Source organism: Centropristis striata, chromosome 19, assembly GCF_030273125.1.
Source record: "Centropristis striata isolate RG_2023a ecotype Rhode Island chromosome 19, C.striata_1.0, whole genome shotgun sequence".
In the NCBI taxonomy this organism is placed as follows: domain Eukaryota; kingdom Metazoa; phylum Chordata; class Actinopteri; order Perciformes; family Serranidae; genus Centropristis; species Centropristis striata.
The window spans coordinates 15297582-15324016 of NC_081535.1; the positions used below are offsets into that span (position 1 = coordinate 15297582).

Here is a 26435-nt window from a genome sequence, read left to right on the forward strand (position 1 = left end):
ACTACAAGTGGTTATTTTACTTAAGGATTAATCTCCTGAATACATTCTCAACTGATTTGTTGGGCCAAACCAACAGTCAAAAGCTCAAAATTATTAATAAATAAATGAACAAATAAAAGGAAAGTTGACAATTCTTCACATTTTAGAAACTGGAGCCAGGAAATGTAAAAAGTAAAAATTACTTTAATGGACTTTCTGTCATTTGATGAATCAACTACTGTTTTTAGCTCTACATTTTCATATGTTTTGTTGGCAAAAATCTTTATTTGTACAGTAACTTGTAACTAAAACTGTCAAAATATTATTATAAAAAGTATTTCCCTCTGAAATAGAAGTATAGAATAACCCAAAATCATCCTGTACGTTACTTGAAGACAGTTGATGTCTCCTCTTTCCATTAGAAACATAGTTGTAAAAATCAGTTTGAAACCTAGCAAAACTATCTGGCAAAGTGACTCAGATCAGTGATTTGCACTAGTTTTTTAAAGTCCAAAATAAAGAGACAATTTGGGTATAAAGGTTATAATACTGTAGTAGAAGTGAACACTTCTACTTACTAGTCAAAGTTTTGGCGGCAAAAATCCACCAGGGGGCACTAAAGTCCAGGCTTCACAACCAGCATCACAAACATGACTCATCTATCAGATAATGCACTGTCAGATCAGTGAGGTGAAAATGTTTTCCAGGACCCCGGACAGCGACAGGTGCTGATTACAATCAGTCAAAAACCCAGAAAAATGAGCACATAAAGTATATACCTGTTGAATTAATATTTGTGGACTTAAATAATGACAAAGTATCGGAGAGGAAAGAGAAAAAAATAAATAATAATAAATAAAATACAAAACAAACAAAAAAAAAAATTCAAGAAAATAAAGAAAATAAATAAATGTAAAAAAAGTAAAGAAGTAAAAAAGACAGTGGTGGAAGAAGTGTTCAGATCATTTACTTCAGTAAAAGTACTAATACCACACTGTGAAATGACTCCACTCCGCTCATTTTAACTACCTAATAAACTTTTAAGTGGTTTAATTTAAAAAAAGGGTAATCATTTTAACTGTATCATGTTTTCTTATTATTTTGTGAAACAAAGTCATTATTTACTGGTGGAAATGGGCTTTCCTTAACTTCTCTTACTCATCATCATGTTACTATTAACAGAATTGCTTTGGATAGTTTCAGGATGGACATGTTTACACTGAGGAGGTCCCAGAATGTAGCAATTTTGGATACATCCTGTAATTACAGTACTATGTGGTGTAACTTTGTAACAGCCCATTCAGAGAAACAATCTATTAAAAAAACCTTCTTCCCATAAAAGCCATCCAGATTTGAATCCAGTGTGAATTAGGCTTAGTAGTTATGTCCCAATAACTCTTTTATTGACTCTCATATTTGATCATATTTTATCTTTACGGCTCGCTGGTATGTGACAGGAGTTGAAGTGTAAATACAGAACTATTTAACTGGCTGAACTGAATACAATGCAATGGCTTACTCCTTTAATTGGAGGGAAATGCGTTATCACAAGGGTTAATATTTCACGTTACTCATTTCCACAATGCACTGTAAAATGAATGGCTTATCTTTGTGCATTATGTCCAAAACAATATGGGGGGATATAAAGTTGCACAACCACCCTGATATATCTAAGGTGTACTGTGAATGAATTAAACACAAAGGTTCTCTTCATGTTTCCTGAGTTGTGGAATAAACACATATTCTACGCATATAAAAAAATAACCTTTCTATAATTGGTTCTAAGTATGAGAATGCCTTTAACTAGAAAAATGAAAAGGGTATTTTCTGACAACAGTTTAACTTGTTTTGGGTTTTTTTTTAACACCTGCCAAGCTTCCTGTCAGCTGTATTATCTAAAGCTTATGCTAACATCTGCTCCTTTCCCACGCACAACTATTTACTGTATGTACACATGATACCATTTTCATATTCCCGTTTCATTTACGTCAGCATTGTAATTGCTTACCAGTCACTGTCATAAATTGACTGATTAATGACAACAACTTGATTATTATGATAGGCTTTTTAGCTTCTGGTAATTTATAACGACATTTTTAATGGATTTAGAATTTTAATCACTGGACTTCTGGATCTTAAGTAGGAGAAACAAGCTGAGCAAATGTTAGCTCAGATTTAGTTTCCTGATTTCTTCATGAATCTACTATTTGAAAGTTATTATTAAGTTATTATTTTTATCTTGATCTCTGCAGACAATGAACATTGCAGGAAACCTTACTGATAGAAGCTAAATTCTGTTATGATAACGGTGGTGAAGACAAGTATTTAATTCTTTTGTTTCTCAACAGCTTATCCAAACTCGGGTTGGAGGGAAGCTGGAGTGGGCGAGAGGCGGGGTACACCCTGGACAGGTGGCCAGACTATCACAGGGCTGACACACAGAGACAGAGAACAGTCTCACTCTCATTGACTCCGATGGGTAATTTAGAGTCAAAAATGAAACCTGAGCTGCATGCCTTTGGACTGTGAGAGGAAGCCGGAGGACCCGGGGAGAACACACACTGACACGGGGAGAACATAGAAACTCCACACAGAAGAGCCGGATTCTAACATGCGAGCCTCTGACTGTGAGGTGAAAGAAAAAACACCACACCAAGTACTTAATAACAGACATAATCATTCTTTTTTTTCAATCCTTGATACAAGTACACACTTTCTGTCATATTCGGAACAACAGATGCAGTTGAACATGACCTGTTGAACCCGACCTCCTTGTTGGGAGGAACATACAACACGCAACATTTCAACCGTTGACATTACTTCACTCAAAGTGATTCATAATTTAAAGTAATTGCTGACAAGCCAACGTTTTGTAATTGTGAAAGTTTCTGAATTTCTTATTAATGAATCCAGACTGTAAAAAAACACACAACTATTTCTGGTTTGCTCACTGAAAAACAGTCTTTTGCCTGGTGGATCCTGAATCATTCTGCCTTATTTCGATCTTTCTCAGGTGTTCTTCTTGCTGGTAGCACTGACTATGACAGGAGGGGGCTCTATGTTGAGTTCTTGTCGGAGGTCTTCGATGCTCTGCGCCCATCGTCTCTCGTAAAAGATGCTGAGGACGCAGCGGGCCTGACGACCATTCTGCAGAGCCCAAGGGCCCAAAGACGTGAACAGCGACTGTAAGCGGCTAGGATAAAAGTTAAAAAAAGAGAAGGAAACATCAGCCTGATACAACAATCACAATGACAACCGAATTCTCATTCCTCGTTGAGTAACTGAAGGAAGTTCAGTTACTCAATGAGGAAGGACTAATGAATTACAGTTAAAGAGACGGTTATACAGGTATTTCTTCACAACGGAAACATTGCACTGGAGTGTTTCCTCCTACCCCTCCATGACACTACATACAAGACCTGGACAAAAGTTGCCATTATTTTGGAAATGTTTAAGTGTTGTGTGAGTATTGACCTCTGTAGCCTAAAAGGCCAAATTCATGCCATAAAAGTCACGTAAAGCTGAAATGATTAGCTGACTGATCAATAAGTTGACAGAAAATGCACATGCTATGATATTAGTAATCAATCTATCGTCTAAATCATTTTTAAGCAAAAATGAAAAACTTTACGTCTAAAATAGTATTTGCTGATTTTTTTTCATGACATTAAATTGAAAATTTGATAGATTTTGGGGAGTTGCTCAGGCAAAACAAAACATCTATCACATATCAAATGCTTAGGAAACAAATGTCAATCAAAAAAAAAATCAGCTTAATCGCTAATGAAAATAGAAAAAACACCAAAGCACTAAACTCAGAAACAGGTGAGTGCGATTACTTTGAGTAAATCAAAGATCAAAGATTTTTGTTCAATCTGCACTGGACTCTACCTCCGCTGATACTGCTTTAGAGCATACTAAAAGTCTTAGTGCTGTGTACTGTGCGGTAGTTTAAACTCTGGTATTGTACCTTGCATTTAGCCGGAGTGGGCCCAACATGGCTCCAAGAGCACACATGGGAAGCCCAGTCTGAGCAGCTTCAAACCATTTTACCGCCACTTCACCTGAGAGCAGCAAGGGGAAACAGAAAATGAGTAATAATTAGATCCAGTTGAGAGCAGAGATGAAATTAGGGGGAAGTAAACTGTCGAAACCAACTTCTGTGGAACTATTGCTAAACATTGTTTATTCCTCTTTTTTTTCATAAAGAGATATAAACAATGAACAATAAGTTCATTTTGCGATGAGGCTCTTTCCAGAACAGAGGAGACTTTTTTTCTCAAAGAAAAGAACTAATGTTGGATGGCAAACCAGCTGATAGGTGCATAAACACCACCTGGTACGGAACAACCATTGGCTAGCTAACATCAGGTCAGCGCCAAATCCCAAAACATGAATGCTTTACACACATTTTCAACCTGGCAGCACAGAAGATCTCTACAATCAGCACAGTTTCAATGTGGGCTATAAGATTAGTGTCACCAATTCATTATCCAATCAAATAATGTCCCCTTTTGGTCCTAAGTAATGGCACTGAATAGTGTCCAGAAAAGAGATGATTTCTCAGCAAATTTGAACTTTTGGATATAAAATGTCATCATTTAAACATTTTTATCCTATCAAACTTTTATGTAAGATTTTGTTAGAATTCTTGAGTTATAGTCAGAGACCATGATTACCATTTACAGTTTCAATTCTTGAAGCCTGACTCACCCAGCATGTTGGTGGGCATTCCCAGCAAGGTGTGCAACAAATCGTGGACCTCTCTGTATCTCTGCATGACGTAAGCCAACTCCTCATTGTCCACAAACTTTACGTCTGCCCTCGAGTCGGGGGTCACATGCTGACAGAACAGGAAAGTGAATGTGTGAGTGAGGGCGAAAGAGAAACTTAAGAGAAGGAATTCTGGGGAAATTTCTATGTAACAGAAATACTCACATTGTCCTCCAGAAAACGAAGGTATTCTCTCCCGAAAGAGCCGTCGGGCAGAGAGGCCATCTTGTTCAGATCAAGTGTTGACAACCGGATCCTCGGCCTTTCTCTGCAGACAGTCCATGACAAGAAGGACTAAACTAACTGTACAAAAAAACACATTTTCAAGCACCTAAAGTAGAAAGTTACTAAATAGTGACTCACGTTAGGATTGTGTAGCCTTCAGGGTCATTTCTCATCTTGTCCCTGAGATTCATCAGTGCTAGGTGTCCTGTCGTCTCGCCGAGTACTGCAACCATGTCTGTGGGGAGAGTTTCATGCAAGATTGCTACAAACATTTCGACTTGAAGGTTCTCAATTTTCGTACATTGATAATATAGTTTGTTAAATGTAGTTTAATGAAGTGCATTACGTAGCTTGTGGTGATCAGTTTACTCATCGAGGGAGTACAAGTCAGCCCGTGATAACAGCTGTTTAGTCTCTTATGACTTTGAATGTTTAGACCCTGAGAAAATGTCTGGCTGAAAATGTCAAGGCTGGTGATGTCATCTGAGTTATCAGAGTTTGTTTTGGGGGGAGTACAAGGTTTTCACAGAGAGCCTGATTTACAGGCTGAGTGTGAAGAGCCGGAATGATCTGGGTGCTTACCAGGCAGGAAGTGCATAGAACAAAAGGTAATATAACTGCAGGTAATAGCATTTTTGGAGATCATCCAATAGTGGAGACTAAAAGTCAGGTGCAGACTTTTAAGAGCCACCTGCAGTCTGTCAACAATTCGCCTCATGACAGGTGTTAGTGCTCTCTTCCTCCCTGAAAGTTGTACTGACATATGGTCTCGCTTTGAATCTATTCTCATTTCTGTTTTCAAGACATTTAAGAGAAACAGCGGTCTCTAGAGATTAAAAGGTTAGACTGATCAACAGTACGTGAGAAAAGAGCCTCAGGTACTGTCCCATTGGTTTCATTCCACCGAAGTTGAAACATTTTGAACGTAGAGACATCTATGTCTTGTCTTGTAATTTAGTTATAAAGCCAAAACATTTGATAAACATTCATAAATGTTGCTGTAGCATTCAGTTAGACTTCATTGGTAGAGAGATGAATTTGGGTAAATTCATTCTCGCAGACAATCAATCTACAAATGAAACAGCATAACTTATCCAGGTCTGACAAGGTCATGAAACCATTTTAATTAATCGAGCTTGAAGGTTCATTCTTGACATTGGAAAAAGCTGTTTGACCAGATATTCTTATCTCAAATTTCCCAACTTGTTTTTTTGTTTTTTTCCCAGAGATAAAAACATGTTTTGTGACCTTCTAAAATGCTTCTTAAAGCTAAGTCAACTTTATTCTAATATATTTCTTAAAACATTTTAAGACCTAGATCCGTGGCCTAAAGGATAGGAATCCAGCTTTTAACCGGAGGATCACCGGTTCGAAACCCCAGGACTGACAGGTCAAGTACTGAGGTACTCTTAAGCAAGGCAGTTAACCCCACAGCTCCCCGGGCACGCAGACATGTGCTGCCCACTGCTCCCAAGCATGGTGTGTTCACTGGTGTGTAAACAAGGATGGATTAAATGCAGAGGTTGGATTTCCCCATTGTGCGATTAATAAGGGAATCTTAATCTTAACGTTTGAAAAATTCTCCATAAGGCAGTCAATTGATTTTAAATTAATTTCCAACGTTTGGTACATTAGGGGTTTTCCATTTCACCACTATCAGGAGCGCTGTCTCCATATTTGACTATACAGTTGGTTGCACTGCCGGGTCTATTTAAAGTTCATGAGAAAGCTTTTCTTTTTTTCTTTTTTTAGGGTTGCCTTGATACAGGCAGGAACTGTTTAAAGTCTGTGTGTGGGGGACTTATTCAAATTAAATATTTGTATGACTCTTCACAACTTAGCCCATGAAAGCCTTTTTGATATAAAGCAAAGAAAGATGAAAAGTCAAAGAAAGAATAGCACAGACAATGACAAACAATGCAACCTGAGCCTCGTGGTTTTGTGTGAGTCTTACCGTGTCTGTAGGGGTTTTGTAGTGCAGCCAGACCTGAACCAACGGCCAACATGGCTTTCTGGATGGGGGTGGTGTGGATATGTCCAGGATAAAGCCCATCATAGCAGCTGTCTGTAAACTCGGTGCTACTATTACTGCGCACCTGGTGGACACAACCTGCTGATACAAAGGTAGAGCAGCATTAGAAACATTTACACCACTGGTCCAAAGTGAAAAAATCATTATGACATTTGTTTTATTCTAATACCAACACATCAACCTATTGATGTCTAGGTACACTTGTACAAAGTAAGCAATCCAATACAACAGCTGTGCCACCTGCTACCTTTAAAATAATCAATTATTTACAACATACTGTTATAAATAATTGATTATTGTTTATACAATACAGTGGCAAGAAAAAGTATGTGAACCCTTTGAAATTACCTAGTTTTCTGTGTTAGTTTGTCATAAAACGTGATCTTATTTGCATCCAAGTCTCAAGTATAGACAAAAACAACATGCTTAACCTAATACCACACAAACAATTAGAATATTCCATGTCTTTATTGAACACATCCAATAAACATTCAAAGTGATGGTGGAAAAAGTAAGTGAACCCTTTGGCCAATGACTCCATTAAGAACTAATTGGAGTCAGGAATTAGCAAACTTGGAGTCCTAACAATGAAATGAGATTTGAGTGAGATTTAGAGATACTTTGACCTGTAAAAAAAACCTGAAAAAGAGCTGCGATCAAGAATAGTTGATTTGCATCAGACTGTAACGGGTTACAAAGTAATCTCAAAGACTTCAGGTATTCACCAGTCCACAGTTAGACAAATGGTCCACAAATGGAGATGATTTAGTACTGTGGCTACTCTCTCTAGAAGTGGGTACCCAACCAAGTTCACTCCAAAGGCACAACACAGAAAGCCAAGTGAGGTAAAAAAAAAAAAAAAAAGAACTCCAGAGTAACAAGGAAAGACTTGGTGGTGTCCATGGCAGGACACCACAAAGGAAGCCGCTGCTTTCCAAAGAAACATCACTGCATACCTGAAGTTTGCCAAAGAGCACCTTGACTTTCCTCAACACTGCAATGTTTTGTGGACTGATGAAACTACGGTGGAATTGTTCATGAAGAACACGCAGCAATAGGAATGGAGTAAAAAGGGACCTGCATCCCAATATGAGAACATCATCCCAACAGTGAAGTATGACATTACAGTACATTGTGTTTCTCTATACTTGGGACTTAGATGCAGATCAGATCACATTTTATTACAAATTAATGCAGAAAATTAGGTAATTTCAAAGGGTTCACATACTTTTTCTTGCCATTGTATATGTATTGTGCATTGTCCATATCAAACAAACAAAAAAATAAAAGATAAAAATGTTAGTTTTTACATTGACAGTGGCAGAGAGGAGTTAATTTTTAATTTAATTTTATTTAATTATGTGTTCATTATTGAGGTTGTAGTTTTCAGTGGGGTTGAACTGGACTGCATTATACTGAAAGTAGAGCTGGGCGATATGGACCAAAAGTCATATCCTGATATATTTAGGCTGAATACTGATATACGATATATATATTTATCTCAAAGTGAGATTAACTGTTCAGTCAAAGCCAAATATGACATGTCACAGGTAGTTTTATTGAAACGGTTTATTTAAGTGAACATAAATACTGTATAACAACAGGAGTACCTTTTTAAAAAAAATCAAAGCTCCATAAAGCTCACATTAAAATAAAAAATATCTTAAATGCAAATAGCCTGTGAAATAAAATAGGCCAATCTTTTATATAAATATATTTATATGACAAACGAATAATGAACATTACAAAATAACTAATTATGACAAACCCTAGTAAGGGCATCATTTATATATAAAGAAAGAAAAAATAATTGAACTATATCAATATATGCAATATGGTCTAATTACATATCACATTTAAAAACATATCAATAAATTTTTTATATCGATATATAACGCCCACCCCTAATTAAAAGGTGTTTCAATATTTTGGCCAACCCAATTTATAGACATGAGACACCTATATATAATATACTCCACCCCCTACAACCTCAATAATAAACATAATGAAAGTAGAAGTCAGTAAAACCAGCAATTTACTAATAATGCATGAGCTAGTATGTAGCTCATATTCTGGGACCAAGACTGGGGCAGAGTGTGATCATGTTTGTGAGAAAGAGTGAGCAGATTCTTAGGGGAAAATCTGGATATGGAAATGAAAAATTGATGATTCAGATCTCCCCAGTTCATGCTCACAAGACATAATATGAGTGACTAAGCTGTTTGTCCATTCATACAGTATAGTGTAACTCCTTTCAGTCAAGTTTCGGTATAATTTAAAAAGCAGAGACACTTTCAGTGGCAATATTATGACGGATGTTTTCTATTGCTTGTCCTGGAATGACATAGATATCTGACAAGCTAATTATTGATATAATCTAATACAATATGTGACATGTATCTGATGCTAGCTCACTCAATAGCTCAGGGATGGGCAACTGGAGGCCAGGGGGCCACATACGGCCCGCAGCCTCACTTGAAGTGGCCCTCAGTACAACTACATCCATTTGAGCATGAAATCTTAAAAGTGCAGTGTAAAAATGCACACAATTACTTCTTGCAATTAATGTTGGTCTGCTGTTCTTGCACTGAAAAACAAAATCACAGTATGTGGTTATTTTTTAATTGCTTCAAACCTTTTGTATTGGTAAATGCATGTATTCCTGTATTCCTATTTACAGTATAAATAGGAATACAGGAATACATGCATTTGAGCATGACATATGTTGAGTTACTGCACTGTAAACATATTTAAAATTGCAGTTTCATCATATCTGGTTAAGTGCACGGTCCTATATGTGGCCCTGTGGTAGTGTCCATGAAAAATTGTGGCCCCCTCCAGCATTTAAGTTGCCCATCCCTGCAATAGCTGTTAGCTGTGGAGTGTTTATGCCCTTTCTGCTGCCAGCTAGTCTTCGACATTCATTAATTTGTACACTCTAACAGCCAACTAACATCTAGCTATCAATCGTAAAAGAACGGCCAGCCTTTCGCCTATAAAATAAGACAGAAACGCGTAGCTTTAAGGGAAGAAACTCATACCTTTGGAGATCAATACGTATTGTCGTGTATAGAACTGTCGAAAGGGTCTACTACAGTGGAGCCACATTGTGGACCTAATGCGCATGCGCCGTCAACTGATGATAGTTTTGAACTCCGGGACAGCCGTGGCAGAGGGGCGGGGTTTAATCCGTTTAAACGTTAGCACTGCAGCAGTACACTCCGCTCCCCATAGCCGCCTTATCTGAAGAAACTAGGCGCACTTATCAGTAAAATTGTAAACACAGCTAAAGGTTGAGCTGTCCTTCTCATGCGATAGCGGACAAACTCTTTCGTTTTCTGTCTGTCGGCAGAGAGAAAGTGAAGAAACCAAGGTTAGTTAGCTGAGCTCATGTATCTGCTTGCCATATGGCTAGCTTGCCAATTTGCTAACTGAGATAATTCGCTACTATAAACCTATGATGATAGGTTAGTCAAACACCGCCCAAGTTAGCATTTAGCTACGTAAAGTTGTGTAAGTTAGCTAAGTTACTCGTATAGACCAAGAAGTAAACCAAGAGTTTAGCTACATAGATGATGTTAGCCACAATTGTAAAAAGAAGTACAAATGATAGCTGCAGATGTTAATCGGTAGCAGAGCGTAACCACCCACGAGATAAGTCCCTCCACTGCCTGTGCCTTTATAATGTGCTGCAAATGAGTCACGTGGGTTTGGTCAAGGCGTAACTTGAAATACTGCTGCTGGTTCTTTTTTTGCGTTTACAATAGAGATTTTGCGAGCTGGGTGAGTAAAGATTCAGGTTTGGTATCGGTGTAGTAGTATGGCAGATAGGTTCACTGAGAGTAGAAGTGTTTTGCAGTTTAAGTGTGAGGGAAATGCGTACCTACTGTATAACATGGCGAACAGGGAGGGAGAGAGCACACAGAGCGGGGAGAGAGAGAGAGAAGAGGTTTTTTTCCCCTCAAGTAGCTTCTACCAGCTTTAAACGAAGTCTGGAGCAGTTGTTTGTGACACAAGGAATGGTTGTGGAGACTGAAGGATATCTTTTGTACTTTACCTTTTAAAGGCATTGTTTTGATTGAGAATGCAGCTGTTGGTATCTATTTTACCAACAACAATTGTAACTTAAAGGCCGGATCACTGCATAGATACAAACCCCTTTTTAAGGTCTTTTTTTTATTTTATTTTATTTTTTATCACAGCTCAGTCTTTAAAGTGGTTGTGCTTGTTGCCATTTAAGTTTTATTTCTCACATTATCAGTCACAGTGTAAAAAGATCTGTTTTCAGGGTGTTGGGCTGTTTGGCAAAGGAAGTCAGCATATGGTTGCATGGCTACATCAGATCGCTTGATTTAATGATTGTTTTCACTGAGTTTGTATTAACAACCCTGTTAGGGTTTCTATGGCTACTTAAACCGAACAAGACTTTGGATGTACCTTTGTACTCATTAAGGCTTAGTTTTGAAACTTGTGAGATTACTAAGCAGTTTACTACTGCATGTTGCAACAAAAATTAGTCATCATGTTGGCGTGTTGATGCAGTGATGTGTCAGATATAAAGTACATTCTAGAAAAAGGTGTAGTGATGAAGTGTGGTTTCCAAAGCAGACTTGGGCTTTTTCTAAGAAGTTAAGCGTGTAATTTCCCTTCTTAACTGGGGCTCTTCTTGAGGTTGATATGAAGTAATCTAGGGTGAAACATGGTAACTGAATGATTACTCACCATTATTTTTGAGAATTTGTTGTAAGATTTGTTGTAAAATTTTGACATATAAACTAAAATTAAAATAACAATGTTCAAAGTTATGCCAAACTATTAAGCTTTAAAACATAGTTGAAATGGTTTATATTGCAGTCTTTAAAGTTGGGATATAGTTAATAACTTTCATCTTAGCACAAATGTTTTTAAATGTTAATTTTTTTATTTTTTTTTAAAACAATGCCAGGGAGTATGGATGTTGTTTGAAAGATTATACTGTTTGTAGTTTGAATGTGTACCATTATTACTAATGCATTGCCGGTCACATGTTCACTTGGGACAATTTAAATCTCATGATAAGCATGAGAGTTAAGTGCTGTTGCCTTAAGTCTTGTGGTCATGAGCTTTTCATCATTATGAAAAGGAACTGTGAGTGCTGTGCTCCTGTTTTGGATGTTTCAGTGTTCAAACTGGAAAGAATTAGTGGGGCATGGTAACCTTTTAATTTGCCTAGTTTCATTTGCCCTTTTTAAGTTTTGAACCATCAGCCGCTTTAATCTCACTTCCCCCCACTGAAGTCTCTAGAGATTTCCTCTGGATATCCATTATAGACAGCATGCAACAAAGAGGGTTCAGATGTTTCCTTTCTTTTAAGCCACATCAGCACAAGGAGTAAGCCTATCACAGCCTCTTATGTTGAAGTTTACGTGGCTGTCTTTGTACAGAGGCACGTGATTTCCATAAAGCTTCCCTAGTAATTTTCTGTTGGAATAATAGTACACTTTGTAATAAAACAATGGGGGTTGAAAGTATTGTATTTACCCCCACCTAGCGTAATTAGATGGTCTTGTTACTGTTTTACCATTTCAGGAAAATGCTGAAATTAAACTTTGTGTTGTGTGTTTTTCTTAAAAACATAGGGGCAATTTCATGTTGGCATTGCATTTTAATTTATGGGTGAAGTGTTCTTTTTAAACATGCATTGATGCAAGTAATAGGTGGAGACAACCCTATGGGCTATGTGGCTTTTGAACCGTTTGCAGTTCAACCAGATAAACTGCATAGCTCAACCTTTAGGCTGTTGCAGACAAGCAGAAAGATTTCAAAGATCTTATATTCATGTTGTGACATACAGAGTTGCATTCTTTGCAGAGTTTCCAGAGGCACTTGCATTATCTGTATGTTGACATACTGTACTTGCATGAAAATTGCACACAAACAGTATGCCATTTTCTGCAGCTTTGTGTGAAACTAAACCTGCGTCAGACAAACAAATAACTGTGTGCGCATTTGCTGTGGGTGTGTGGGAATATTTTAGTATGTGGTGACATCTGAGGGTTTATGGGAAAAACACTCCTCCACTCATTTTCCGAACATAAGGGATTTTTCGATGATAGATCATTTAACAGATGAAACATTAAAAGAATATGTTTTGTAGAGGCATGATTTCTTCTACAAAGCCATTTTACTGCTTTTAAAAGGTCCAGTGTGTACGATTTTAGTGCCATCTAGCGTTGAGGCGGCAGATTGCAACCAACTGTATACTTCTTCGCTCACCCCTCTCTGGAAGCATGTAAAAAAAACTATACAGTGGCCTTTAGGTAACATGAATAAGCAAAAAGGGCAATCTCTAAGTGTTTGGTTTGTCCATTCTGGGCTACTGTAGATACTTTGCAGTGCAACATGGCGGGTTCAAAATATGAAGGGTTCAGTCTGAGGTAACAAAACAAATCTTAGTTTCAGGTGATTATTCATTTAGTTTTTTAAAAGTCGATAAACTTTGATACAATACTTGTATTAAAAAAAGCGATACAACACATTTGTAATATTGTTTGTAATATGCTTGGGCAGTCCGAGGCCTAGATATTAGAGATTGGGTTGTAACCAGAAGGGTTGGCGGTTCGAATCCCAGGACTGACACACCAAGGTCTGATGTGCCCTTGAGCAAGGCACATTGCTCCTTGGGCTCGCTGTTTCGCTGATTGTGTGTGTCCTTATAATTGCTTTTAATATTACATCTTAGGTTGAAGATCTGATTAAAAACCTTTTTTGTTCTATAGCTTCAGTATTTCTAATTCTATCAAACATATCATTCAAAAAGATTGTCTTAACGATGCACAAAAACATAATTATGACTATTATAATTATATTTTACACAGTGATCCTTTGATGCAGCATACCGTGAGAGTGATATTTTTCAAACAACAGGTGGTTTGCGTTGACTGAATCATATTTCCATTTTCCCAGCATCACTGCAGAAATACAGGTTCAGTCCCTGCGGCAATACTAAGAGCTTTATCTGATAAACACTGCCCTAGTTGTTTTTGAGAAGGAAGTTGGAGAGATAACATTTCTGACAGCAATGCTTGTTCGGTTTCCGTAAAGGGGTTGAGGCATCACTAGCCAAGCATGCTTTAAACTTTGTAGTAACTCATAGCTTTTTGACAAACAGGCAGAAACTTCTGTTGTTTGCTGCCATGCTTGATTTTGCTGAATGTCATATTAATAGTGAATGTGGTCCATAGTGCAACAGACAAAAGAGTAGACTTTCTACACATAGACGTAGCAATGTTTAACTACCGTAAAAGACTTGATACAACAGTTCCTCCGAGCACAAAGCATTAATAAGGCATCATGTTGCTTAATTGGAAGGAAAACTTGCAGATTCCTTAGACCTCACTTAATCCGTGCATATCACAAGAACGGTTCACATTTAAAATTCTCCACTAGATGGCGCTGTCGGAGGGAATATTAAAACTATAAACATAGGGGCTGTTGCATATTATATTTTACTCCATGTAAAACACAGATATAATTTAAACAAAGGTTATAATGATGAATATTGCCGCTGCATCCAACTTGCAGAGCATACGATTACAACTAGATGGCAGCTCAAACTCCATTATTTGCCTTTTTTGCCTGGTAACTTCTTTTTTAAGTCTGTGAATTCCTATAGAATGAAAATGTAGTATATCACTTTCACGATTCATAGCTGCAACCACTGTCCATGAGAAAAAAAGTTTGCAAAATCTCTGTTTAAAAAAAAACATCCTACAGATTGAATACATGGCGGCACTGGCACCAGGGACTACAGATGAAATTTAGCTAGTAGCTAATTCTGTTACGGCTGAGAGCCATACACTGTCCCTGTTAAATAAGCGAATAAATAAACTGTTACCATCAGCTTTATGTTTTGACCAGGTGTTGACATAGTGATACTGCATACTGCTGCATTTGTCATAGTTTGTCTACTTTTTTTATTTAGTTGTATCAACAGTTGTCTGTTGTCCAGACTAGGATTTGGATTTTTCCCTCCGCCAGCTTTCACTTTGCTTTAGAAGACACAAAATTAAAAGTTAAACTTGTTTCAAAAGTGTTCATAATTTCAGAGAAAAAATATGATATACAGTAAGTGGAAAGTAAAGATGGACAAAAGGTTATGCACACAGCCCGTATTGACGTCACAGATAAAGAAATGTTTTTGGAAGGGCAAGCTATAAGATTTAGCCAGTAACTTTTAGTTGCACATTGTACATTGTAGCCCCAACAGTTTTTACATCTGCTTTTCATTTATTTGCAAAGCCTGGGGTAATTTACACCTGCTTTGCATTGTGCCGGACAACGACTCTTAGTTCTGATATTATCCCAACATAACATGACTGTCATGAGCTATTGCTTAGGGATGATACTATGACGACGCCATATAATTAAAGCATGCCTACATGATTTGGCTGTAAAAGGTGAAATGTGTTTTATGGGTGTAGTTAAGATTCACAATGATGAATCAGCCTTATACTGTCAGTGAACAATTATTTGCATTATGACTTGGATGCTGCCCATGATAATTTTCCCATGTGCTGATGCAATTTATTCAATGCGTGCAACTCAGTGATAATCGGTGTGTCTGGTCAGTAATTAAGGTTAACCTTTATAATAATTACTGGCATGACAGAGACAATATAAAACTTGCACAAGTGATGTAAAAGTTTGGTAACTTGTAAAGTCTAAACCATATTTCTTGTATTCATTGACAGGATATAGCACCAGATTGATGGAGAAGAATGGCACGAATCTCGTTGGACTGCACCAACTCTCTGCCAGGGATCCCCCTCAGTGTTCTGTCAGTGCCCATGGAGAATAAATACAAATGTCAGCAGTGTCTCCAGGTCCTGAGGAGGCCTGTCCAGGCACAGTGCGGCCATCGCTTCTGTGTACACTGTTTCAAGCAGCTCACCAGGTACACTGGAGGTCCTCAGACCACCAACAGCCGTGTGAAATGCAAACCTCTTCCCTTCCCTAATGCTTACCCTCTTACCGGACATGCTTCGGCACAGCTTGTGTTCTTATTTCCGCTCGCCTCTGGAGATTTTTTTGCACCCAAGATCAATTACTTTATTCCGACTCATCCCTCACATGACTGGACTCTTTTGTTGGAGTCAGTGAATCACAAGGATCTGACCATGCAGACTCATTCTAAAGGTGTCCATTGTTTTTTCTTTTCCACTCCTTTTTTCCTTCCTCTAACTCATGCATTGTGAATACATTGGTGTATCGCTTTATGCTTAAGGATACTTTGGCAGTATCATTAAACATAAGATGATAGTACAGGAAATTAAATCATTTTAATCATATTAAACTAAATCTTTATGCACTAGAGTTTAACACAACAGGAAACAGTGGTAAATATAGACTGTATATAAAGATGGACGACCTAAGTGCTCCCCAAAAGTTAAGCCAAAATATCTTGATCATCCCCTGGTGGCTGGCTGCCATATAAATAATAAACCCTGCCCCTTCATGTTGGCATGGTGAATGGTAAATTAAAAAAAAGAAAATTTACCAAATATGTTTCTTTGTCATTTTTGGTAGATCTTATAATGCTGATACACACTGTATTCAGTGTTTGTCTTTCTAAATTTGGTCTTAATTTGTTATTCGATTCCTAAAAATGGCATGTAATGTAGTGACGTAATTGACATCAGTCATTGACTCTAAACAACGTCACCAGGGCCATATTTGTGATATTTTGGCAGTGGCAGGATGTGTATATATATGGCGTCCATTCTTTACACAGTTTATGTTTTGAGAACCACAAGTGCTGCATGTGAAAATGTGAAATGTTGTTTCACATGTACAAAACCTTAACCAACATACAAAACTGCACGTGATATTTGGGTGATTTCACATGACCTTTTTGAACACCACTTCTGCCTCTATGTGACAATTCATCAATGTAATGGTGCTTTCACATGTAGTTTTTGATTTTGTGTGTGTTCATTTATTTATCTCCAATCTTGCAAAAGCTTTCCTCTTGAACTTCCAACACATCGTATCAAAGGTTGCAATGTGACGGATGGCTCTTTTCCCTGCAGCTCTATCTCTAGTTTTTTAATGACTCATCTGATTGAGCTGTGGTCCACATGGGTCAGCAGTCATTGTGGTAATGAATCAGCAGGAAACTGTTGCTGACTGTTACCGTCGGTACCGACCAGCTGTTTTTTTCCTATAAAGTCACAAACCTGTTTTGTTTATCAGTTCTGGGCCAAAACCTTGTGAAGCCTGTCGCCAAGAGGAAATATATGAGGAACCCACTTCCATTCTAAATAGTAATGAGGTGAGTTATTTGACAGTCAACATTGCCTTTGTATGAGCCATGTTCTTTGTAGTCTTCATACCATTTAAAGGCGAATAAGTATGACTACAATTTGGTCGGAGTTTCCCTCACCATAGACTTAGACAAAGCAGCCTTTCATGTCTGTTTGATATTTATTGTTAGTGGCTTTATGAGTTCACCTCACCATACTCTTTGTCCACCCACCAGGCCTTTCCAGACAATGCCGCCGGCCGAGAAATAGCAAGTCTCCCTGCCAGGTGTTTGAACCAGGGCTGTGATTGGACAGGTTCTATTAAAGAGTATGAGGTGAAGTATAAAGATCAGCTTTCCTTTTGTCATTGTGGGTGTGCCTACTGCTTTCTGCTTTGTATTTGAGTGTTACCCCTGCCCTTCAATACTGTATGAACCTTGTACAAGCATCAGTTACTCCAGCTTAACCTGAACTGTCAGTATTTCTGTATGTTTCGAAACCTTCTTAACCCACACAGAGTTAATGCATGCTGCATACACTGCATTCCCCAAAGCATGGTCACATTTTTTTCCCCCGCTGCAGCCTTCGGCTTGTATATCATCTGAGAGTTGTATTTCAGGCTGTTGCACCACAGACAGGAAGTGAAACGTTAAAATGCAGCCTGGAAAGTCCCCATGTAACCCGCTCAGATAACAACAACAAATGAGCGGGAAAGTACCAGACACCAGAGATATAAGGGCACTCAGCCAAAGATTAGCTCGGCTGCTTGCTAATGGTTAAGCTGACTTATTACAAGATAATGAAACTAGATTTAGGCTGCACCAGTTCACAAGGGAACTGCTGTATTCACCCTGACTGTTAGATATATAAAATGGGAACTGGTTGAGACAATGAATCACATGCTCCAGACGGGCTGGTGTTTGTATAATCACAGAAAATCCCCGTCAGAACCATGAAAGCTGTCTGTGTTTTTGTGTCTGAATGTTTTGTTTCTACTGTAAATAACTCTGTTTGTGGTGGGTTGGTTTGTTTAGTAAGAGTCGATTACCGAATGTTCCATGCAAAGAATAGTGCTTTCTGTCAGTTTGTGACTCGAGTTAATATTTAAATGTTAAGATGGCAGAGATGAGAGCACTAAGCTGACGCTGGGGTTTATTTTGCATGTATTTGCAAATGTGGTTCTGACTGGTTAGCTTGCCAGTGTGAAGAAACACATGTTTGCTTTTTACGACCGTGGTGTCATAGTGGACTTTAGTTTGATTACAGTTCTCGAGAAATGATTACTATGCTGTGTGGACATTTGTGGGCTGCAGACTGTTGTTTGGATAGATTCATGCTGCCGTTAGCTAGCCAAATACGCCCAAAACTAGCTGGAAAAAAAACATAACGGGGTGTCTGAGCGGCGCAGTACGGGTAGGGATCTCTAATTCGGTTAAAGATGATTCATATTTGGATTGGTTAGTAAGACAGAGATTTGTCATTGTGGTGTGGGTGAAGAGTGAGGAGTCAAAGCGAAAAACAGGCTAGCCTACCTCTGTATCCTGCTCTGTAGCTCCCGCATGCTCTTGATAGACATTATGAAGGAGAGCTTTCACTTCCTCAATGAACTCCGCCTCGCTTGAAGCTCCGCCTCTTTCATTTTCCGGCTTTTTTCAAAAAGATTGATTTTAGATCATGCAATCATCGAAAAACTATTTTCCCCAGTGTTTTGTTGTTTTTGCACTTTCATTTCCATGTCTCCCACCGACTTCCTTCATATTTTGTTTAGCTTGCAGTAAAATTTGGAAGTTCTTTTTTTTTCTTCTTCCTCTTTTTTTTTTTTTAGAATCATTACCTTTATTTAAAGTCTTCCATTTTGACACTTACCTCTCTCTGGTAGCTGAATGCTTTAAATTACACAGGAACATATTTTAAAAACCACTAAGAAGAAAAACATATTTTTGCATACATTTGTATTCAAACCTCAAATTATATAACATTGCTTCACTATCCACAACTTTTGTTGCAATATTTGTTTGAAATAATTATAAAAATGCTTTAGAAACAGAGCAGTCCAGAGACAGTCTCCCTTTTAAAATATTCATTGCAATAATTGTGTTTAAACCATAAATACATCAATAACTACATAATTATATTTCACTTCACTTATATAGTTAAGTACTGTGTAGTTTCCTTGCACCTGCTTGTTGTGCACTGAAGATGAATCAGATAAATGCTATTTTGTTTTTCCACATTTCAACTGTCAGTACATTCTGTTCCAAGTAACGCATGGGTGTGTCTGGCAGCTTTGCAGAGCATTAATTTGAACAATGATTGATGAGGGCGTTTTAGTATTTGTATAACTGTCAAAAGGTTAGACGCTTTTACGAGCCAAGTAAATAACACCATATGCATGCAAGTAGGCGTACATGTTTATGGTGCTGTAACACCATAAAGCACAACTGTCTTTCCTTGATCTCATTGTAAAAAAAAAAACATGAGTACCAGACACATGCAGGCAATGAAAAACGTTTTAACAATAAACTGTTGTCCATCTTTAGGCTCAGCATGAAGGTCGCTGTGAATTTGAGCGAATGCAGTGCGAGGCCTGCCAAGCCTCCATCCTGATCACGGAGAAGAACAAACACAATGAGAGAGAATGTGAAGCAAGAACGCTCAACTGCAAATACTGCAAAATTACCTTCAACTTTAAAGACATCAAGGTGCGAGAAAGAGATTTTCTTGTGTAAAGCAGTTGCTGGTTTTTAATGTATAAATGGACACATAATAATGCCTCATGCTCCCGTGCGCTGTGTTTTAGGCCCATGATGAGATCTGTCTGAAGTTTCCCTTACAATGCAAGGACTGTGGCAAGAAGAAGATCCCAAGAGAAAAGGTTTGGAATTATCCATTGACTTTCTACATTCATTCATGTGGAATGAAATGGTTTTCAATTAATTTTCCTACCTGAACAAAGGATCTTAGATGTTATCTTCTTGTAAAAAAATAAAGTGACTATCAGGTAACTTGTTCCAAGGCATAGATAATCGCTGAAAATATTAATGAATAAAGATCATTTGCAGCTTAATTAAGCATTCAACATCTGTCACTGAATGATCCAAAATGCTTGCACAATGCCACAAAACCCAAACCACAGACAGAACATATAAGTACAAGTAACCACAAAGGCAGCATTAAACTAGATGTTCCGCATTTTAATAATATGGACAGTGAAAGTTTGCTTATGAATGGAGGTTCACAGAAATGATGCCTTAGAATTCCCTGTATGACCACTTAAGTTTCTTTCTGAATAATCCTGTGTTTCACTTTCAACTTTCTGTTTCAAGTTGATGCACTGCTTGGAGTTGCTCCATTGACTCGTAACCTTTTTGTCCATTCAACCTTCAGTTCAATGACCACAGCAAATCCTGTGCCAAGTCCAAGAGTGCCTGTCCTTTCAGTGACGTGGGCTGTAAATCTGTGGTATGTATGATAACGCTTTCACTGGGCTGTTCTCCACTTTTTATCCAAGCACGTCCAGAAATCTAGTGATGCAAATACTTGGTTGTGGGTCAAGATATTTAAAAAAAAAACAGGCTGACATTCTGGGGAAAAACTCTCATTCGCTTTATAGACAAGAGTTAGCTGAGAAGATTGATATATCTGCACAATAAATATAAAGCTACAGCATAAATAAGACAAGATTCAGGGTCAAACAGCTACTCTGGCACTCTGCAAATGTAACAAAATCTTTCTTTACTTCAGAGGTCTTTTTGTAGGTTGTCGGTAACAATTAAAACAATAACTATACAGGAAAAGGATGTTTTTCTGAACCCTGCCCAACTATGTCACAGCACATCCATCTGCACAATAAAAAACAAAGACAGACAAACACAGCCGACCACAGAAGAATTTTTTTTTTTTAATTATGGAGAAATAAAGTTAAAATGATTGACAACAATATAGAAAAAATACCTATGACTTACATTTTATAGTAACAAAAAAACAAGTTGAGAAATAAAAGATTGTCTTTGTAGAGTTTTCAATTGAATATGATAACAAAGGAGAGAAAGAGAGAAAGTTGTGGTTTTGTACTGATCTCTTTCTGTTTTTACTCTCGGTTTTGCTCACTTTATCAACTAGATATCACAAGTTCATTTGTGGGCTTTATATGTGCATATGGGTTGATTTAAAAAAACAAATAATAATAACTTTTTGAGGATACAGGCTAACTTTTTCCATCTGCCTCCAGTATTTATGCTAAGCCTTTATGCTCTCTGATGTTAGGTTCATATTTAGAGAAAACACATCTGAATTATATCAAACAATAATAGAGGGTGAAAAAAATCACAATAGTGGCTGACCAATACAGTATGCCAGGTAAATTATTATCTTTGGTCAATTATAGCTCATATTTGTTTTTATAAGAGTGGATTTTCCTGAACATTGAATATAATTGAAAATATATATATATAAATATCTATAGATTTTTAACAAATTATAAAAAAAATAATAAATAAAAATTAATAGGAAGGTTCATGCACTGCCGCAACCTATTGAAAACTACAAAACATAGTATATTTAATCTTTAGAAATAATAAATTAAAATTAATTAGACTAACTAAAATAAGATCAAACATATTGAAGTGCACTGCCACAACCTACTGAGAACTTATATTCAACATTTTGATAAAATCCAACATATTCCAGTGAGTAACTCGGCAAAAATGAGCACTTCTGAGAAATTTGTATTTGAGAATAAAATAATCAATTAGTTGACATTTGATTACAGTAGTAGCTAAATGAGCTCTGTTGTGTTCTTCAGATAGAGAACGGGAAGCTCAGCGATCATGAGCACAGCAGCACCATGGAGCACCTGCGTCTGCTGCTGCCCATGGTGCTGTCCTTTGCTCGGACGCGTGCCGATGCTTCTGGACAGGGAGAGTGGCAGGAGGACTCAGGTCTGGGCCTGTACAGGGCTCCTGAGGAGGGAGTCACTATGGGCTCTGGAGCTGCAGCCTCCATGTACTCTGTGAACGTGGAAAAAAAGGTCAGTCTCATTAGATTTCATGTTAACTGCTCATATGTACAATTTGAATGAGGATCTAAATGTGTTCCTTGCTGGGGGTTTTTGACAGGTGACCGCTTTAGAGAACATCTTGTGTGTCCTGAACCGAGAGGTGGAGCGCAGCTCGGTTACATTGGAGGCTTTTGCACATCAACATCGTTTAGACCAGGAAAAAATTGAAAACCTCTCCAATAAAGTGCGTCAGCTGGAGCGGACAGTCAACATGAGAGACTTGCAGCTGTCTGAGACCGACCAGCTGGTGAGGGAACTCCAGTTCTGCACCTTCGACGGGATCTTTGTGTGGAAAATCTCTGACTTCTCACGCCGCAGACAGGACGCTGTGGCCGGCCGAACGCCTGCGATGTTCTCACCAGGTGAGATGAAACACCTAATCCACCCACCTATCATTTCAAAGGGCATCTGTGTAGCTGGAAGTTTATTTTTGAATTTAAGTGAGCTAAGGTCATGTGGTTTGTATGATGTGTTGGCGTGCAGTCGAGGGGAATTCTGCTCCACTACGCCCTTGTTGTCCTTCAGGGAGTGGACATGTCACTCCTATTCTCACATGACACTGTGTATAGGCTGTGATTACATCAGGATCCTTCTTTCTGTTTCTCCTCCTCGCAGCCTTTTACTCCAGCAAATACGGCTACAAAATGTGTCTGAGGCTGTATTTGAATGGCGACGGCACGGGCCGAGGAACACACCTCTCACTTTTCTTTGTCGTCATGAGAGGAAAGTGTGACGCTCTGCTCAAATGGCCATTCAGTCAGAAGGTAGCAAAACTTTCTAAAATATCTTTTTGCACACATTTAAAATCCACACAAAGAGCACCTTAAAACAAGCTCCTTCTCTCCCCCAGGTGACTCTAATGCTCTTGGATCAGAACAACAGGGAGCACATTATCGATGCTTTCCGCCCTGACGTCTCCTCCACCTCCTTCCAGAGGCCGATCAGCGAGATGAACATCGCCAGCGGCTGCCCGCTCTTCTGTCCGCTGGCTAAGCTGTCCGGAAAGAGCCCCTATCTGAGAGATGATACAATCTTTATCAAAGCTATTGTAGACCTCACAGGCTTGTAGAGTGTACTGTGGAAGATACACTTTTTTGGAATAACCATTATACATAACATAATATGTGGATATAATATGACATAATATAATATCTACACTATACATAAATAATGCCATCAGGTGTCACGTTATGACGGCTGCAGAGAGGGTGTGTAAAATAATCACGGTGGTGGATCTGTAATGAATATAGCTATCCATCTTTTGTGAAGCAATTAAACAGGTTTATAACAGACAGAGGTACTGCCTTGTCATACCCATGCTTTAGAAAAATTCAGTTATTTCTTATGGCAGTTCTTATATCACATATTTATTTTAGTATAAAGCAGACATCAATGAGAAGCTCTAAGTTTTAGTAACATTAAAGAGCTGTTAAGTTAAATATCTTTTTCATGATGAATAGATGTGGAATCGTCCGTCATCCTGTTGGCATTCAAATAAAAGCTGATAATTATAAATGAATATTTCTGTGAAATACCTTATATATAATATATAAATATAGTATATATTAATTATTATAATATTGTAGAATCCATTCTGCATTGTGTGGCTCTTCACATCCGGACCAAACGTGGCCCAAATTCCAACAAAAATACTGATGGAAGTTTCCCTTTCAGGGTTCACATCAAAACTAACCTTAACCCTATTAACATTTTAATCCCAATTAGTGTGACCTCATAACACACGAGCAAAACTACCAAACGAAAAAGTGAAGTAAAACCTGTTTTTTTTTAAGTTAGATGAAACAAAAATAAAAACTAGAACAGCACAGCATTCTGAAATAAAGGCTAAAGTACTCTAGTAAAACTCGTGAATTTACATAGAAATTAACAATTGAACAAGCTTGTCAAGTCAATCCTAAAATAAACAAAATTATACCTTGAATTTATTCAAGGAAATAAACAAAACATTCACAGACCGCTGATACAAGATTGGAGTTTATTACATAGTAAATAATAGCAAGTTAAAGTTGTTAAAAAAAAAAAAAAAAGAAAGAAAAAAAAAAGCCTCCGAGCACTATTTACCATAGATCTGAATACTCTTAGTACTACTTAGTAATACTATTAGTACTGTAATAATACAATAATCACTTTACTCACATATATTAATTCAGTTATTGATTATAAATAACTCTTATTTTACATTTCTATTTATCTCAATCACCAGAATTTTCTATGAACTTGTAACCATATTAAACAAACACTTTTCATGATTTGATGTATTACTAATGTATGTAAGTGTTTTATTGTAGACTGTGCTCCTTCATTTGGGCACCTTGATTTAACTTTAACATCCATATTTAGTTTTCATTCTTTACAAGGAGTTTAAACATACAGTTTGTAACAGTAACCAATGTCATGAACTGAACATTTATTGTTGCTTTTGCATAATTTGTTTTTCATTCAGTTGGCGATGCATAGTGCAACGATTAGCTGACTCATCAGTCGATCGACAGAAAAATAATCGCCTACTTTTTTGAAAAACCTCCACTAATCATTAAAGTGATTTTTTTCATGTTAATTGCAGAAAATGTTGCTTTCAGCCTCTCGACTGTAAGGATATCCTGCATTTCCCTGTTATATATCATATTAAACTGAATATCTTAAAAAATAAGACGTTTAAAGACATCTTGGACTTTGAGAGACTGGGGTGCACATTTTTCACCAATTTCTGACACTTTATAGGTTAATCAAGTCCTAATAGTGGGGCGGATTAGCTGAACAATCGTTCACTTTGTGATAAAAGCATGAAATTTGGTAGATGTGTTGGTGAATATGTTTCGAACAAATCTGGATATTGGGCCACCTCAAAAGCGCCCCCTAGTGGCCGTGGCAGGCATTTGTTATACAAATAAATCAATGATGAATAAAAATTGCCCTTTTAATAATACCAACTGGTGATGAATTGTATATTGTTGGAAAGCCTGATTAGTCACCTTTACAACGAGGTACAGCTTGTAAGGATCGTGCATTCATGGAATGAGCAACGGGGCTAAACGTGTGGGTAGCACCCCCCAAAAATGTGCATCCCCTGTGGGGCGGATTAGCTCAATAAATCACAAGAATTGTTTATTTTGTGATAGAAGCACACAATTTGGTGGATGTGTTGGTGGATATGTTTCAAACAAATCTGTATATTAGGCCATCGCAAATTCGCCCCCTAGTGGCCATAGCAGTCATTTTCTTTGTTAAAATTACAAAAAATATTTAAATTATTTCTTAAAATATTTAAAAAATGTAAACTAAATATACAAACGTAAATTAAAAAAATGTAAATACACATATTAAATTAACAAAAATCCAGTTAGACACTCTTTCAGTTATTTTTCCTGCCCCACCACAATCGGGCTAGCCATCGAGCTAGCTAGCAAATGAGCTAGCTAGCATTTGCCTCCTGGGACAAGCAGTGCAGTGGACTGTCCATCAAGGTATGTCTAAATATTTTATTTCACCTGTTATAATTATGAATAAAATATGCTATGAACATCATAAAGGCTAAAGAGAAAAACAATCATCACGGGCCTTGGCGGAAAAGTAAATTAGCAAGAAAAACAGGTACTTAAGCTAGCTAGTTAGCTTGGAACATGTATCAGTGGCTGTTGGGTGTGAAAGCTTAATAAGACACTGTTAAATTATGTCCTGTGGAATGTGGACATCTCTCTCTGCACACACACACACACACACACGCACACAATCTATATGTCATATGTCTCCTTTGCCCATGTGGTTCTTTTTTTCTTTTTTTAAATGTATTTTATAACTCCATCACAGTTAGTCAGGCGGCTTAGGACCAGATTTGGGAAGAAAGGGACACGCCGGACAAAAGCACCAAAATTTTTCCACATGCTCTCCATCACTATAGGTTTCAACTTTTGGTAGGAGTCACTTCATCATCAAGATTGCAGATAGGAGACGGCAGCCATATAACCCATAAGTCTATGAGAACCAATATATCTTCCAAGCCACTTAGAAGGTCAATCTTGGTGTCAAAATATACATTTTCTGGGTCAAAGAATCATTTAAAGCT

At 37.7% G+C, this 26435-nt stretch overlaps 2 protein-coding genes across 4 annotated transcripts; one reads left to right on the forward strand and one right to left on the reverse strand.

The window, feature by feature from the left end:
• Positions 1-2636: 2636 nt before the first annotated feature.
• Positions 2637-10180, reverse strand: coq4 (coenzyme Q4 homolog (S. cerevisiae)). 2 transcript variants are annotated; one of them, XM_059357745.1, is made up of 7 exons: positions 10051-10180; positions 6932-7087; positions 5116-5212; positions 4918-5020; positions 4693-4822; positions 3950-4043; positions 2637-3172 (listed from the first exon to the last, which is right to left on the reverse strand). In XM_059357745.1, the coding sequence occupies exons 1-7, from the start codon at positions 10133-10135 to the stop codon at positions 2989-2991; spliced, it is 849 nt and encodes a 282-aa protein (XP_059213728.1). In that variant the 5' UTR covers positions 10136-10180; the 3' UTR covers positions 2637-2988. The 2 variants fall into 2 exon arrangements, with proteins under 2 accessions (XP_059213728.1, XP_059213727.1); XM_059357744.1 differs by having other exon boundaries at positions 6932-7090; positions 10051-10135.
• A 73-nt stretch (positions 10181-10253) lies between these two features.
• Positions 10254-25022, forward strand: traf2b (Tnf receptor-associated factor 2b). 2 transcript variants are annotated; one of them, XM_059357741.1, is made up of 11 exons: positions 10254-10382; positions 15742-15944; positions 17243-17321; positions 17529-17627; positions 19833-19994; positions 20093-20167; positions 20680-20754; positions 22097-22321; positions 22410-22713; positions 22967-23115; positions 23202-25022. In XM_059357741.1, exons 2-11 carry the CDS (start codon positions 15769-15771, stop codon positions 23418-23420), a joined length of 1563 nt encoding a protein of 520 aa, XP_059213724.1. In that variant the 5' UTR covers positions 10254-10382; positions 15742-15768; the 3' UTR covers positions 23421-25022. The 2 variants fall into 2 exon arrangements, with proteins under 2 accessions (XP_059213724.1, XP_059213725.1); XM_059357742.1 differs by lacking the exon at positions 10254-10382 and adding an exon at positions 10724-10792.
• Positions 25023-26435: the final 1413 nt, after the last annotated feature.

Excerpts from the sequence above, each read along its gene's own strand:
- traf2b (XM_059357741.1), top strand. The coding sequence starts at position 15,769 with ATGGCACGAATCTCGTTGGACTGCACCAACTCTCTGCCAGGGATCCCC. Across the intron at positions 19,995-20,092 it reads TCAACTTTAAAGACATCAAG|GCCCATGATGAGATCTGTCT; the intron begins GTGCGAGAAAGA and ends GCTGTGTTTTAG. Across the intron at positions 22,322-22,409 it reads CTGTGAACGTGGAAAAAAAG|GTGACCGCTTTAGAGAACAT; the intron begins GTCAGTCTCATT and ends GGTTTTTGACAG.
- coq4 (XM_059357744.1), bottom strand. The coding sequence starts at position 10,135 with ATGCGCATTAGGTCCACAATGTGGCTCCACTGTAGTAGACCCTTTCGA. Across the intron at positions 5,021-5,115 it reads GAAGGCTACACAATCCTAAC|AGAAAGGCCGAGGATCCGGT; the intron begins GTGAGTCACTAT and ends GACTGTCTGCAG. Across the intron at positions 4,044-4,692 it reads AATGCCCACCAACATGCTGG|GTGAAGTGGCGGTAAAATGG; the intron begins GTGAGTCAGGCT and ends TGCTGCTCTCAG.